Source organism: Emydura macquarii, unplaced genomic scaffold (genome assembly GCF_026122565.2).
Source record: "Emydura macquarii macquarii isolate MOO-44397 ecotype Brisbane River unplaced genomic scaffold, CSIRO-AGI_Emac_v2 contig_3080, whole genome shotgun sequence".
In the NCBI taxonomy this organism is placed as follows: domain Eukaryota; kingdom Metazoa; phylum Chordata; order Testudines; family Chelidae; genus Emydura; species Emydura macquarii.
The window spans coordinates 2,931,216-2,945,559 of NW_027133217.1; the positions used below are offsets into that span (position 1 = coordinate 2,931,216).

Sequence of the window (14,344 nt, forward strand, 5' to 3'; positions counted from 1 at the left end):
CACCCAGTAGGGTTCTTAATGTTAAGTAACTTAGCTGCTTGTAACATTCTCCACAGGAATTTCTACTTCAACCTGTGTGTCTAATCTCTTCAGATCAAATCTAATGTAATAACTTTACACTGTGCCATTCATCATGAAGGATCCCAAATGTGTTACCAACCTAAACTGAAATACAAATAATACGAATAGATAACTTCATCCATTGCTTCAGTATGAAACCTCAGGATAAAATGCAGTCATTATTTAGCAGTGCATAGCAATATTACAAAGTAGTTTAGGAGGGAAAATGAAGTATTACCTTTCCAATTTAAACTGTAAGAGGAATTTGGTTTCAGTCTTTTGATCAGTTGGAATTTGGTCAAGACCCTGATCTTAATATGCTTCTCTCTACTTTCAAAAAAAGCCCTCTTTTGAGAGAAACCAAAGAATCATGGGTTTGTAAAATAGTTTCAAATTAAATATAATAGAAATGTTTGTTTTATACAAAGTTCTAATGCTCTTTCCTATAGCAGTCTCTCAGTGTAGTGGGCTGAGTGGCTTACTGGTCAATCATCTTCAAAACCTATTTACATTCATACAATATTCATGAATGTAATAAATTTGACAGTATCAGATAAAGCATTGCTTGAAATAATAAATAATTTCTTCAGGCTTTGACAACTACTTATTTCTGTTGACCATACTAAAGTATCTTTACAGGAATTTGAATTGCCTATTGTTAAAAAAATCACTAGAATTGGTAGATTATCCATAGCTGGTAATCTAGTGATGTACACAAATATTTAATTTCTGGCAACCTGGGGTGTAAATCTACCCCATGCTAGCTTACTGCACATCAAGGGTTAATATGAATCCTGCTGATGTGCACTTACAGTTCTCTAGTGCACATTGTTAGGGTCTACATGGACCCATAATGCGTGACAAGCCTAATGTGGGGTAGATTTACACCCCAGTTTGCTGTGAACTAAATGTTTGTGTAGACAAGCCCTTAAAGTAATATATTGGCAGATGCAGGGATCTTGGCATTATTCAGGATACATGTGGTTAGCAGACAAGTGATAAAAATGACAGCGTCCTAGAAGAAAGGTGAACTGTTCTAATGGAGCATTTTGCAAGTTCATTAAGTCAGCATTAATTACTGTAGATAGGTGGGTGAAAATTACTAACAAGATTAGACTATGATAGTAACCCAACTTTCATAGGGAAGATATCCATTGCTCACTTATTTTTTTCTTTTTCTCCTCAAAATAGTATCACTTTCTCAGTACATTGACTGTGTCTTTCTCTATTTGTTTTGTCAGACCTTTTGGTAAATATTTTTTACATTATTAGCTTAGCAATGATACATTAGGAACAAATTCATATTTTTATTAATGTGTTACATTAAACCCATTTTTTTTTCTTATTTTAGAAAACTTCTTGATGCTGCACCAGTTTTGACTGACCAGAAGCCCTCAGTCTCTAAATCTGGAAGAAAAATTAAAGGAAGAGGCACAATAGTATGTGCATATTTCTCTCCTCCCTCTCTCCTCCTCCTCTTCTACCCCGTATCCCCCAACACACACACACACTCCCCAGAGTTTTAAGATTCATATGGTTTGTATGAGATTTTACTGTAACTGAGGTTGAAGGATCATAGCTTACTTGGTTGGTGTGTTGAAATGTTGCAGCAAAACTAAAACAGTGTATTTGTAAAACCATCACATTTTTCCAACCCTCACACTAAAAACAGGCTTACCTATAAGATTGATGGGAAAAGCAGGATATTTACCCCTTAGTCGTGAGTGGATATCAAAATCACTTAAGGATGAAATACGTATTTAGAGGGTGAAATAATGCCAGCTAGATTCATCCCATAATCACCACTGGACCAAATTTATGGCGTCTTGACAATAGACTACAGGAGCAGCCAGACACAATTACAATAGTTGCTATCCTTCTCCATTTGCCAGAGTGCCCTACAATAGCCTTCATCAAACCCCAGGATTGTAAGGCACAGAGATGAGGAAGTTGTACAATATCTTTTGCATTTTGTTCTGAGGGCTATTGCTCATGTCTCAAGTTGTAGTTACTGTTCCTTTCTGATTACTGCATATATGTGATTGAGAAAATAGAGTGACATTGTTGGGATCTGGGGATTCAGTGGTCCAGTGGAGGGATCTTTGGATGTGTTAGCCCTTCAGTCTCTATTTTGATGGGTTTGGATAGTCCAGATAAGAGATGTAGTTGTAAGTCAGTTGGTCAACATAGGTCTCATCTTAGGTGCATGATGCAATAAGTAACATGAGCCAGAGGTGAAGTGTAATGTTGTTTAGGGTCAATATCTCATAGTCACATTCATCTATAATTTAGTTATGGAAGTTGAAAAATTGGAAAGGATTCAGAGAATTGCAGAAATGGTTTGCGGTCTAGAAAAAAAATGTTTTCTGATGAAAGAGAGAAGCTCAAAATATTTTTATCCAAAAAGTTTGAGGTCTCTTGATCACAATCTACAACAGTGATCACCTAACTTTTTTTTGGTCATGCCCCTCTCCCCCCCCTCCAGCTGGGGCTGTGAGCAGGGTGGGGCCAGAGCTGGGAAGGGGGGCGGGGACTGAGGCCGCAGCCAGGTCAGGGGGGGGGCCTGAGTCATCTAGAAGCAGGGTCGGGGGGCCGAGCTGGGAACTACAGCTGGGGGGTGGGGCCAGAGTGGCGCTTCCCTGCCTCCATGGAGCCTGGCCAGGTCCCTAGCTATGAGGATATCGTCATGGCTTCAGTCCTTGGGGATCCTCCCGTTTGAGGGCAACAAGCTTTTTAACCTTGGAATTGACAAGGCCCTCTGCTTGAAAGATTCAAAGATGACTCAGTATTTTTTGAGTCTTTATGACCAAGTTCCAAGAAGGAAGCAGTCACAGCTGCAGCCATCCTTCAGACAGCATTCCTCTGTGCAATATTACCATTAATCACAGAAGAGCTCCATCTCTGATGAAGAGACTTGCCATCGTAGATGACCCTCTGCCTCCTCTTCTGTTGCCCCACAGTCTAGGGCTTCCACCGGACATCAAGTTTGGTGCCAATGTTGAGAGCCTAATGGAACCACTAAAGGATTTTTTACTTTCTAGGATTCAGTTGTAATCCATTTCCTTCTCCTCCCCCACTTCCACATCTCTCTTCAGGGACACTTCTCTTGAGAGATTATTAAAACAAGAAGTAGACTCTCTTCTACAACTCAGACCATTGAAGGAGGTTCCCTTGGAGTTCAGAGCTGGGGTTTTGATTTCCATTCCTTTCTTATCCTAAATAATAAAGGAGATTGGTGGCCCCTCCTGGATCTTTGATATCTCAACATGTATATCCACCATTTCAAGTTCAGGATGGTGATTCTAATGTCCATGATTTCTTGGTTAAGTCCTCAGGACTGGTTTGCAGCTCTTGGCCTACAAGATGTCTATTTACATATAGCCAGCAAGCCCTACCAGAAATCTGAGGTATTTCCTATAGAACATCACATTACTACAGGGTCCTTCTGTTTTGGTCTTTTTGCACTATGGGTGTTCTCTAAGTGCTTGGCAGTTATAGGAGCTCATCTAAGAAGACAAGGAATCCAACTCCAAGGCTAATTTGAGGCAGATCACTCCAACTGGTCATCAGTTCAAGTAATTCATAGCTCTTTGCCTCACTAGCCTCATGGTCAAGAGACAAAAATCCACACTGACTTGGACTCAGAGCATAGAGTTAATCATACTGGACTCCAGATAAGTGATAGTGTACTTTCCACAAAAAAGATTCCAAACACTAGTAGGTGTCATCAACCAATTTCTGGGTCATCCGAGAATATCAGTGGAAACATGCCTCAGGCTTCTGAAACATGCAGTCTCATGTACCCATGTGAAGCAGTTGCCAGACTTCACATATGCTCTATGCACATGTGATTGAAATAATTGTCTACCCAAAAGACATTGCATGGACATAATTATTACAGTTCCACAAGAAGTCTTCTGTTCATTAAGCTGGTGGAAAGAGATTCTCTTCAGGTGTGCAACAGAGTATCCTGTCTACGCTTCTGTCTCCCACAACCCTGATGGCTGACTCCATCATTCAGAGATGGGCAGCTCCTCTAGGTCATTTATAATTCAGGACCTATTGTCCTCTCAGAAAGCTTGCTTCTATTTAAATATCTTAGAGCTGAAAGTCATCCATCTCACATGCAGAACATTCCTGTCTCTTTTATGGGGATTCCCAGTATATGTGCTGACAGACAACACCATAATTATGCATTATGTCAAGAGACCAGAGGGAGAAAGATTGTGTCTGTGCTCTGTCAGGAGACCATTTGTCTCTGGAGTTGGTGCATTCTGATTCAGATCACACCGGTGGCTCTCCACCTTCTCAGCCTTCAGAACACCTTGGCAGATCAAGACAGAAGGCATTCTCAGGCAACCAGAGTGTTCTTTCAGACTTCATCCTGCAAAACATCTTTCACATTCCTAGAGATAGAGCTGTTTGTCCCAGGCCAGAACAAGAAATGTCAGACATTTTGCTCCAGAAGGGGTTCAAGCCCAGGTTCCCTAATAGATGCATTCCCCACCCCCTGTACACTGAAACTGATTTATGCCTTTCCACTGATCATCATGATTCTGAGGAAACTGAGGCAAGAATCTGGTTATGATAGCCCCAGCATGGGCCAGGCAGTTCTGGTATTTGGATCTGATGAACCTTTCAGTGCAGTCCCCTATCACCCAGCTGGCTGATGTTGTCTTCTGGAGCAACAGTCACTTGAACCTAGCTTCATTACATCTGACAACCTGGATCCTGGCTGCATGACACACATCAAAAGAAGCTGTTCAGCTGAGGTTCGGAATACTTTGCACCAAAGCCAGAAACCTTCAACCAGACAGACTTATAAAGCTAATGGAAGAGGTTTTGTATAGGGTCATTTCTGCACCAGCTTCTTCCATTGATGTGAATAATTTCAGCAATGGTTGGACTGTTTGCTAGCCCTGAAACAATCTGGGCTTTCCTCAGTTCCATAAGTGTCTATTTATCAGCATCACCCTCCTATCCAGGGCCATACTGTTTCTTCCCCACTCTGTAAGGACAAGATTCTTTAAGGGCCTCATTCATGTTTTTCTCCCAGCTCTGGAGCACCCTGCTGCAAGGGACCTTAGTATTAGCAGAGCTGATGGGTTCTCCTTTTGAGCCCTTAGCAATTTGTTCTCTATGCCACCTATCACTGGAGACTGCCTTTTTAGTAGCCATTACATCAGTTTGAAGGGTTGGGGAGATTCAGGTCTTCATAAAGTATTTCATAAGGACATGGTAGTTTTTAGAGCTCTGCTCCAGGTACTATCAGAATTCTAAATAAACCAGTCCATTCACCTCCCAGTTTTCTTTCCCATCCTCACTCAACCCTGGGAGAAGCTAAACTTCACATAGAAAGGGCGCTGTCTCTTTACATTGACAAGACAAAATCATTTAGGAGCACCACCCAAACTATTTGTAACCTTTGCTGATAGAGTTAAGGAGCAACCTGTATATACTCTCAGATGTAGGTAGATCTCCAACTGTATAAGGACATGTTATGAGTTACCCAGGTTCGATCTACTTAGCCATATTAGAAATCATTCTGTTAGAGCTCAGGCTGTTGCTGTCTGATGAATGTCCCTGTATCTGTAATTTTGTAGGACAGCTACATGGAGCTCAGTCTGCATATTTACATGATACTATTCCTTAGTAGAGGCTTCCACATTGGATGTTCGTTTTGGAAGAGGTGTACTGCAGTCAGATTTAAATAGGACTTCTATTACCCTCCTCCAAGCAAATATACAACTGAATCTACATGTTATCCTGCAGCAACCGTGGTTCTTTGCAATGTGTCGTCCACATGGATTCCACAGCCTGCCCTCTTTTTCTGCTCTTATGGAATCCTGCTGCTCTGGGATTCTGTTTTGGCAAAAGAACTGAGGGACAGTTGGGCTCATTTAAACCATTATGTCCTCAAGTGGGGGCCCTCAAGTGGGTACTGCTGACCAAGCGATCAGATATCATGCACTTTGGACACATGCGCACCAAGAGTGGAACCTATGTGAACAACATACCTTGAAGAACCACAGTTACTGTAGGGTAAGAGTTCTTTATGGGCTTGATACTGGGTAAGGTTGTTTGGCCTATGTTATTCACAAGACTCACTATGGTCCCTTGTGGGCATAAAATCTATGAATTTATGGATGAGGCTTCTGACTTTGCTTGTGTTGTTGAGACCTGCAGAATAATACTTTTGCCTCTGTTCTCTTATATAGGGTGCTTGGTGTGCATTTTGCCCTTTGTTTAATCCTGTTTTTGTACTCTTCCAGCGATACCACACACCACCTCGATCACGATCCTGTTCTGAATCTGATGATGATGAGAGCAGTGAAACCCCTCCTCATTGGAAAGAGGAGATGCAGAGGTTAAGAACATACAGACCACCCAGTGGAGAGAAGTGGAGTAAAGGAGATAAGTAAGATCTTTACTACAAATGTAAAATTGTTACATAAGTTACTTGTCTTGTAAAATGAGAAGATGTTTTCTTCAAGTTCAGAGTAATAAAAATAGAAAAGACTTGTTCCATAACTTTTCCATATTGTTACTACACCACTGGTCTCTCCTGGGAGCACAGTGAAAATGAAATATATCAAATCTTGTAAATTGTCCTTATACAGCTATAAATTGTTTCAACACAAGCAGCTCTTATCAAGAAGTTCTGATGATTTGATAACTGTGGTATGAACCTTGTTATCCCATCAAAGCATACGTATAGTTTTTGTTCAGATTTCTACGTTTATGTATTTGATGATTATTGAGTAGTAGTAACATATTAGTCATAAACAAAACATCCCATTTGCTATGGAACGCCTTCTGCCTGTTTATATATTGTAAGAATGTTTGGTAGAAAAGAACAAAGAAGTATGAGAAAATGATTAAGCTTGGATTTCAACATAACTTATGAATTCACAGTTCTCCTTCCAGTGATTTACACACACACATTCCAGTGCAGGTGTTAGTGTGCCAAGTGTACTCAAATCAGAGACTTTTGCCAGCAGTACCACTATGCATTGCATGTGCCTCTGCTCTCCTTGTTCTCTCAGGCAAAAGCATAAAAGGGGCCAGGCTTCCTACTCCCTTCTCAGTGCCCACAGTGAGCATTGGAGCTCCATGTAGCAGTTGCTTCAGTTAGCCAGCATCTCTAAAAGTTTAGTGTATATAGTAAAGAGCAATCTAACTAGCTGGTTAGTTATAGTTTTAGTAGTTATCCTGGTGGATTTTAGTATGGGGAAAATCCCTAGGTTTTTAGCAGAGTGCCACCTTCAGGACTGTTATCCCAGTCACAGATAGGCACAAGAGCTGCTTGATTTTGTCTGGGTGAGGGTCAGGTGAGGGACAAATGCTCTATTTGTACTTCCTTCCCCACCAGGACCAAAAAAACCTAGGACTTCTGACTTAAGGTCCACCTTGTGAAAGAGGCGATGCATCTTGCATCATAGTTGAGCCCTGATCATGAGGCAGGGGACTCAAACTCAATCAGAAGTTTCCATCCAGCTCCTCCTGTTTTAAAATGGTGACAAACGTCACACTTTGTCTTCCCTGTCAGTCTCATCAAAGTGACTTAGGCGCATTCCAGTGCTAACAAGTTTTGGACTTTCCCCAGAAAATCTCCTGGTAAGTGCTCTGGTACTTGTTTGAGGCTTCACAAACCTAAGTGCTCAACAGTTCCATCTGAGGCAGCACCATCAACTCCAGCTCCTTTGGTGCTGTCCAGACCAGTGTCTTCACCCATGACAGGTTCTTCATCCTTGTTGACTAATATAAACTGGCTAGCATGTAAATATATATCAATAATAGTATTATCTGCACCATATATATATTGAGGGTCCACCGAGGGTCCAGTGCTTCCTTCTAGTGGTAGATCAGGAACTGCTTCACCCTTTAGTGTTCTTCCACCCTCTAGTGGTGGGGGAGGGTAATACAGCCTCTCTAAATGGCTGCTCCCTGCTGGCTCCCAGTCCTATCTCTGATTCTCATAGGCCCTTGCCTCTTAGCTGGGGCTCTTGCCCTTCCAGTGAATGGCTGGTAGGTATTGGGGGGGCCCGGTCCCACTCTCAACTCTGGGCCCCAATTCAGGGACCCTAGAAGTAGCAGCCTCGTATTGTGGCTTCTTGAAAGCTGCTAGCTTCCCTGGGTTACTCTTCTGTGTCTCTTGACTTAATGGCCGCACCCTGTTCGGATAGGGGTTCTTCCTGGCCTTCTTGCCAGGGAAGGCTCTTGACCCCTGACAGCCCCACTGGGCGTTGTTGTGCCAAACCAAATATCCAGTTCAATCTTTCCCTTCTGGCAGGGTCTCTTCCTCAGACCACCAGTCCTGGGAAAGATCCTTTGCTGTCTTCGGGTAGGTTTTTCCCTCCCCCAGTCTTTGTACCTGCAGGGTTCTCGTCTGCAAGTGTTCTGCTCCTTCTCCTAAACCCTCCAGGCTCTTGACCACGTCTTGCCTGCTCACACACTCTGGTAGCTCCCCTCACTCTCACAACTCCAGCCACACCCTTTCTCTGGAGGGAAGGCTTTTAATAAATCCTAGGCAGGGCCTTGATTGGTTCCAGGTGTGTTAATTAACCTGGAGTAACCCCTGCTCAGCTACTAGGGGAAAAGGGACTTGCTGAGCCTGGAGCTGATATACTGGCCTTCTAGCACTCTCCAGTCACCATCTAGTCTGACCCTGTCACAATATATTTTATTTTTATTTTTATATATGCACAAATACTATAGCAGTGATATAGCCTAAATTGGCCTTTACCATAATCCTGTTCACTTATGTATCCCATAGGCCCAATCTTACTCCAGATCCTCTTTGCAACAGAGGTCATAGTATGCGTCTAACGGAAGGTCAAGCCCTTTCCCTCATAGAATCAGAGAAGATGAGGGTTGGAAGGGACCTCGGGTGGTCATCTAGTCCAACCTCCTGCTCAAAGCAGGATGAACCCCAACTAAATCATCCCAGACAGGGCTTGTCAAGCTGGGCCTTAAAAACCTCTAAGAATGGAGATTCCACCACCTCCATAAGTAACACATTCCAGTATTTCACCACCATCCTACTGAAAAAGTTTTCCTAATATCCGACCTAAACCTCCTCCACTGCAACTTAAGACCATTGCTCTTTGTTCTGTCATCTGCCACCACTGAGAACAGCCTAGCTCTATCCCCCCTGGAAAAAACCCGTTCAGTTAATTGAAGGTTGCTATCAAGTCCCATCACCAGCTATCAATGGGAGGCTCTTCTCACAGGACAGCTTCATCTTCCAAGCAAACATTTTGACTTCTTGGTCAAGGACACCACACCAACTATATCTTCTCCCCAGATCACGCCTGTCCCACTTTCAGTGTGCTTGGGAAAGCATCACTTCAGACAAGTGGGTGCTCAGCACACAGTGAAGGAGGGATATGTTCTCCATTTTAACTCCCTTCCTTTTCCCAACTCACCTTCCTCGTCACTTTTCAGGGACCCTTCTCACAAGACTGATACTTCAAGAACTCCAGTCTCTTATAGAACTGGGAGTGACAGAAGTTCCTTACCAACACACCTAGTGGTATTGCTGGCAAACGTATAACTCGAGTGCACTGGGTGCACGAACACCTTCAATGGAATGTATATGTGCTCAACACATTTCAAAGAACACCAGTTACTGTACTGGTAAGCTACAAGATGGTGCAGTCTGTAGGCCAATCACATCATTTAGTTTATCTACATGCTGTAAAACTAATGGTTTTAACTGATATTTGATAGTTAATATCTCCCAGTTGAGAAGTAGCTGTGTAATAACTTCATAGTTAGTAAAGCTATTTCACATCTGAAAGGGAGTTTTTGTAGTATAACAGGGTGTTTTTTAAGATGTATATGTACCCTTGTGACAGAAATTTTTTTATTATCAAATATAACTTTTTCCTTAACCTGTTTTCATCCAGCTTTCTGGAGAACCAGTTGCATGGATATTCTATATTGGATGTAGATATCAAGCAAACTAGTTTTAGGGAATTTCCTTTAATATTGTGTGTGTTTTTTGTTTTTTTTTAAAAGGTTGGGTGACCCATGTACAAGCAGATGGGATGAAAGAAATTTGTCCCTGCGATCAAGATCTTGGTCACATAATGGCTATTCTGATCTCAGTACTCTGAGGTATACCAGCCACCACAAAAAGCACCGAAAAGAAAAAAAGAAGACAAAGCACAAAAAGAAAGCCAAAAAGCAAAAGCATTTCAAGAAGCATAAACAAACTAAAAAAAAGAGAACATCACCCTCATCAGAGGTAGGATCCTCTCGTTCTTCTACCAGGAGAACAAAGTCATCTTGTGATCGTGAGAGGAAGTCGTCTTCCTTATTTTCTTCTATACGCTCATCCAGAAGAGACTGGTCTAAATCTGACAAAGATGACCAGAGTTCATCAACTCTATCAAGCAGAGACTTTCGATCATATTACAGGTCCAGGCATAGATCCAGATCTAGATCAAGATCTTATTCCAGAAGAAGTTCTAGATCAAGAACAGCATCTAAATTGTCACATTCTCACAGCAGATCAAGATCTAGCTCTAACTCCAGCCACCACAGAACAGTTTCAAATTCACCACAGAATATTACAGCACAATTGAATGAAAATAAGCCAAACAAGACTGAACCTGTAAGAGCAGCAATACCACAGAGTGATAAAGTTGTAGTACAACCTGTTGTAGCTGAAAATATTCCGGTTATACCCTTAAGTGACAGTCCTCCACCTTCCAGGTGGAAACCTGGACAAAAGCCCTGGAAACCATCCTATGAGCGAATTCAGGAAATGAAAGCTAACACAACCCATTTAATGCCTATGCAAAGTAACTACAATTTAGCAAATATTAAAGAGGTTAGTACTTCCTCCTCCCACCGTAAGCGACAAAAGAGTTCAGATAGTGATCGAAGTGATTATTCAAAGTATCATAGTGAGAGAAGTTCAGATAGTTCTCCAAGATCAAGAAGCAGGTCCTCTCAAAGCAGATCATACTCTAGATCGTATACAAGATCAAGGAGTCCATCTAGTTCAAGATCAAGATCTCGGTCAACTGGCAGATCTCAGTCACCAAATAGATACCGCAGTGATCAGTCACGTTACAGTGGATCGTCATCTTATTATTCTGTTAGTGATGACGATAGACATGGAAGCAAAAGGAAATCTGAATCTAGGGAGCAAAATTTCCAATCATTGAAGGAAAGGCAAGAGAGTAGCTCTGAAAGTAGCACGCTTGTCAGGAAGAGTAAAGCCTCTGATGAGTCTCTTCAAGGACAAAAAGAGAGTGAAAGTAGATCATCTTTAGACTTTTATACAGATAGTGAATGTTCTGTTAAAATACAGAGAGTCTCAGAAAAAGTAGGACATTCTCAACCAGAAGGAGACAATCAGAAAGAGAATAAAAACAATTTGACTGCTGACAGAGGTGAGGAGAAATCCAAGTCTGACTGGGACAGTGACCATTCAAAAGAGAGAACTTTAAGGGAGAAAACTTCTGAGCAGCCTAGAAGTGGCACAAAGACTAAAAGAGAGACTTATTCAGGCAGTAAATGGGACTCCGAATCAAATTCAGAAAGAGGAGAGACTAGAAATGGTAGAGAAGATTCTAGACCCTCCTCCAGTAAAGAGGAAGGTGAGGCCACATCAGGATCTGATACCGAGCTCAGTCTTAAAAGCAGGATGAAAACTAAATCAAATTCTTCAGAAGGTTTTCTGGATTCTTCTGACCATACTTGGAAGACAAGCAAGCAACAATCCTCCTCTTCTGCATCTGAGAAGTCCCACTCCAGTTTGGCAAATATTAAAGGAAAGTCAAAAAAACACAAACATGGGTCCAAAAAGAACCTCAAAAAGTCACATTCCAAAAAATCCAAAGAGAAATCAAAGGAGAAAAAAGAGAAGAAGTATAAGGTTCAGAAACGAAAAGAGGTGTTTCATTGGCAGCCACCACTGGAGTTTGGGGAGGAGGAAGATGAGGACATGAATGAAAAGCCTGTTATCAGAGATGATAAAAAACAAAAGCAACTTACCAGAGACGGTAAAGATAAAAACCAACAAGCTTATGAAAAGAACAAAATTTGCAAAGATAAAACTGGAAATGATGAAAAGTCTTGTGAGGATGAAAACCTCTCAAGTAAAAACACTACATGCAATACATCGCCAGATCATAGTCACCTTAATAAAGACAACAGTGATCAGAACTACTCAACCAATACATTAAACCCAGAAATAAATGTGGCTACTTCAAAGGAAGATGTTAAACATATGGAAAAAAGTAAACAAAATAGATCAGAGGATGTTATGCAGACAGACGACAACATGGAGATATGTACTCCAGATCGTAACTCACCTGGGAAGGTGGTGGTAGACATTTTGTCTCCTGTCATCCTGAGTGCAAAATCTCAGACTTTAAATGTTCGTGTGAACAAAGATTTAAAGAATGAGAAGCCTGGACCGGACACTGTCGAACAAGGAAACAGTATTAGAGAATTGATCAATGTTAAAGAAGTCAAAAAAATAGGAATACAAGACAGTAGATCTGTCACCATGGTCGCTACTGTGGAAAACACTTTGAAAACTGAAATAACTGAAAATATGCAAAGCAGTATGATAGATAATAAATGGAAACCTTTACAGGGTGTAGGTAATCTACAATCTGCTACTACTAGTAGTGCTGCAGAAGTTAAAAACAGTACTTCAGCACCTGATTCTAAGCCACAAGGTTTAAGAATAGAAATAAAAAGTAAAAATAAAGTCAGGCCAGGATCTCTGTTTGATGAAGTTAGAAAGACAGCACGGTTAAATCGGAGACCAAGGAACCAAGAGAGCTCGAGCGATGAACAGTCTCCAAGTAGAGATGACAACAGCCAGTCCAGGAGTATAAGTAGGTCACGAAGTAAATCTGAATCTAAATCCAGACATAGAACAAGATCTCTATCCTACAGTCACTCAAGAAGTCGATCACGAAGTTCCACTTACTCATATAGGTTAGCAATTTGTTATGTAATCTCTGTTTTAATAATCTATAGTATTACTTACACAGTAAGAAAACGAATACAAGATAGAAGTGCAAGTTGTGTGTTGACAGGAGATCTCATTTTCCAAAAGTAACGTGCTAGCTAGAAACTAGCAATTTCTCTTCACTCTAACTAGTTCACAATAAAGCACTTTATTTTTCAAATTTATCTTGAAGTGTTAATTCTATTTTTGTCACTATTCATTTTAATTATATTTTAGTATATGCTTTTCACAGTTGTTATTAATTGTAGATCAAGAAGCTATTCAAGAAGCCGAAGCAGAGGATGGTACAGTAGAGATCGGTCAAGAAGTCGAAGTAGATCTTATCACAGTTACAAGAGTCATAGGTAAGTTCTTCTTCGAGTGATTGCTCATGTCCATTCCATTATAGATGTGTGCACGCTTCCATGCACAGCTACTAGAACTTTTTTCCCCTTAGCAGATCCCATAGGGTGGGCTCTGGTACCCCCTGGAGTCCTGCGTGCATGCCGTGGCATATGAGGTACTGCCGGCCCTACGCCCCCTCATTTCCTTCTTTCCACCCGTGGCGGTTACTGGAACTGCCTGTGCTTGCACTGCAAGTATTTCATTCCCCATGTTTAAACTTTAGACAAGGTTTTTTGTGTTAGTTGGTTAGATATAACTGCTGTAGTGGTAGTTAGAGACTTAGATAGTCTAGCTCAGACTTTACTGGGTGCAGGTATGCTCCAGTGTCATGGCTTCACCATGGTATCCAGCGTGCCACCGGTGCAGAGGGCACTGTCGGCACCGACCCGACCCAGCTCAGCACCGCAAAGATGGAACACGGACACTCCCCCGCACCGTCCGAGCAGGTGGGGTGGAGTACCTACCGGCACCGTCAAGTTCGGTGGCCGAAGGGCGGCAAGAGCCTTGTTGGCCTTGCATACGCCACCGCCGCCCATGCCTCTACGAGGGAGAAGGAGCTGGCATTAAGGGGAAGCCTGTGTTGGGACCTCCTGAATGGCTCAGGAGATCCCCAGTATGGGGAGGAAGAACTCCTGCAGACCGGTTCCCTAGGGTAGAACAGGAACACTCTGCTAGAAGTCATCCCAGGTCGCATTGCCAGACCAACCTGCATTGAGGCGGAGAGCGAAGTTGCCCGCCTGACACCATTTTCGATCCCCCGGCACCTGGTGAGGTCCATCCCACCGCCCCGGCATCGAGGAGTTCGCCCACAAAGATGCGGAGCTGATCCCAGTCACTGCAGACAGTCTTGGTACCGAGGACTTCACTGGGCGGTGCAGAACCTGGATGCCGGAGATG

At 42.2% G+C, this 14,344-nt stretch overlaps 1 protein-coding gene across 8 annotated transcripts in view; it reads left to right on the forward strand.

Annotated features, from left to right (window-relative positions):
- The window catches only part of NKTR (natural killer cell triggering receptor), a 66,686-nt gene that overhangs the window by 42,030 nt on the left and 10,312 nt on the right, over positions 1-14,344 (forward strand). For all 8 annotated transcript variants that reach the window (XM_067530465.1, XM_067530467.1, XM_067530469.1 and 5 more), the window contains 4 exons: positions 1,412-1,499; positions 6,333-6,478; positions 10,084-13,029; positions 13,312-13,407. In XM_067530465.1, the coding sequence (XP_067386566.1) occupies positions 1,412-1,499; positions 6,333-6,478; positions 10,084-13,029; positions 13,312-13,407 (3,276 nt within the window). The remainder of the gene's footprint in view (positions 1-1,411; positions 1,500-6,332; positions 6,479-10,083; positions 13,030-13,311; positions 13,408-14,344) is intronic.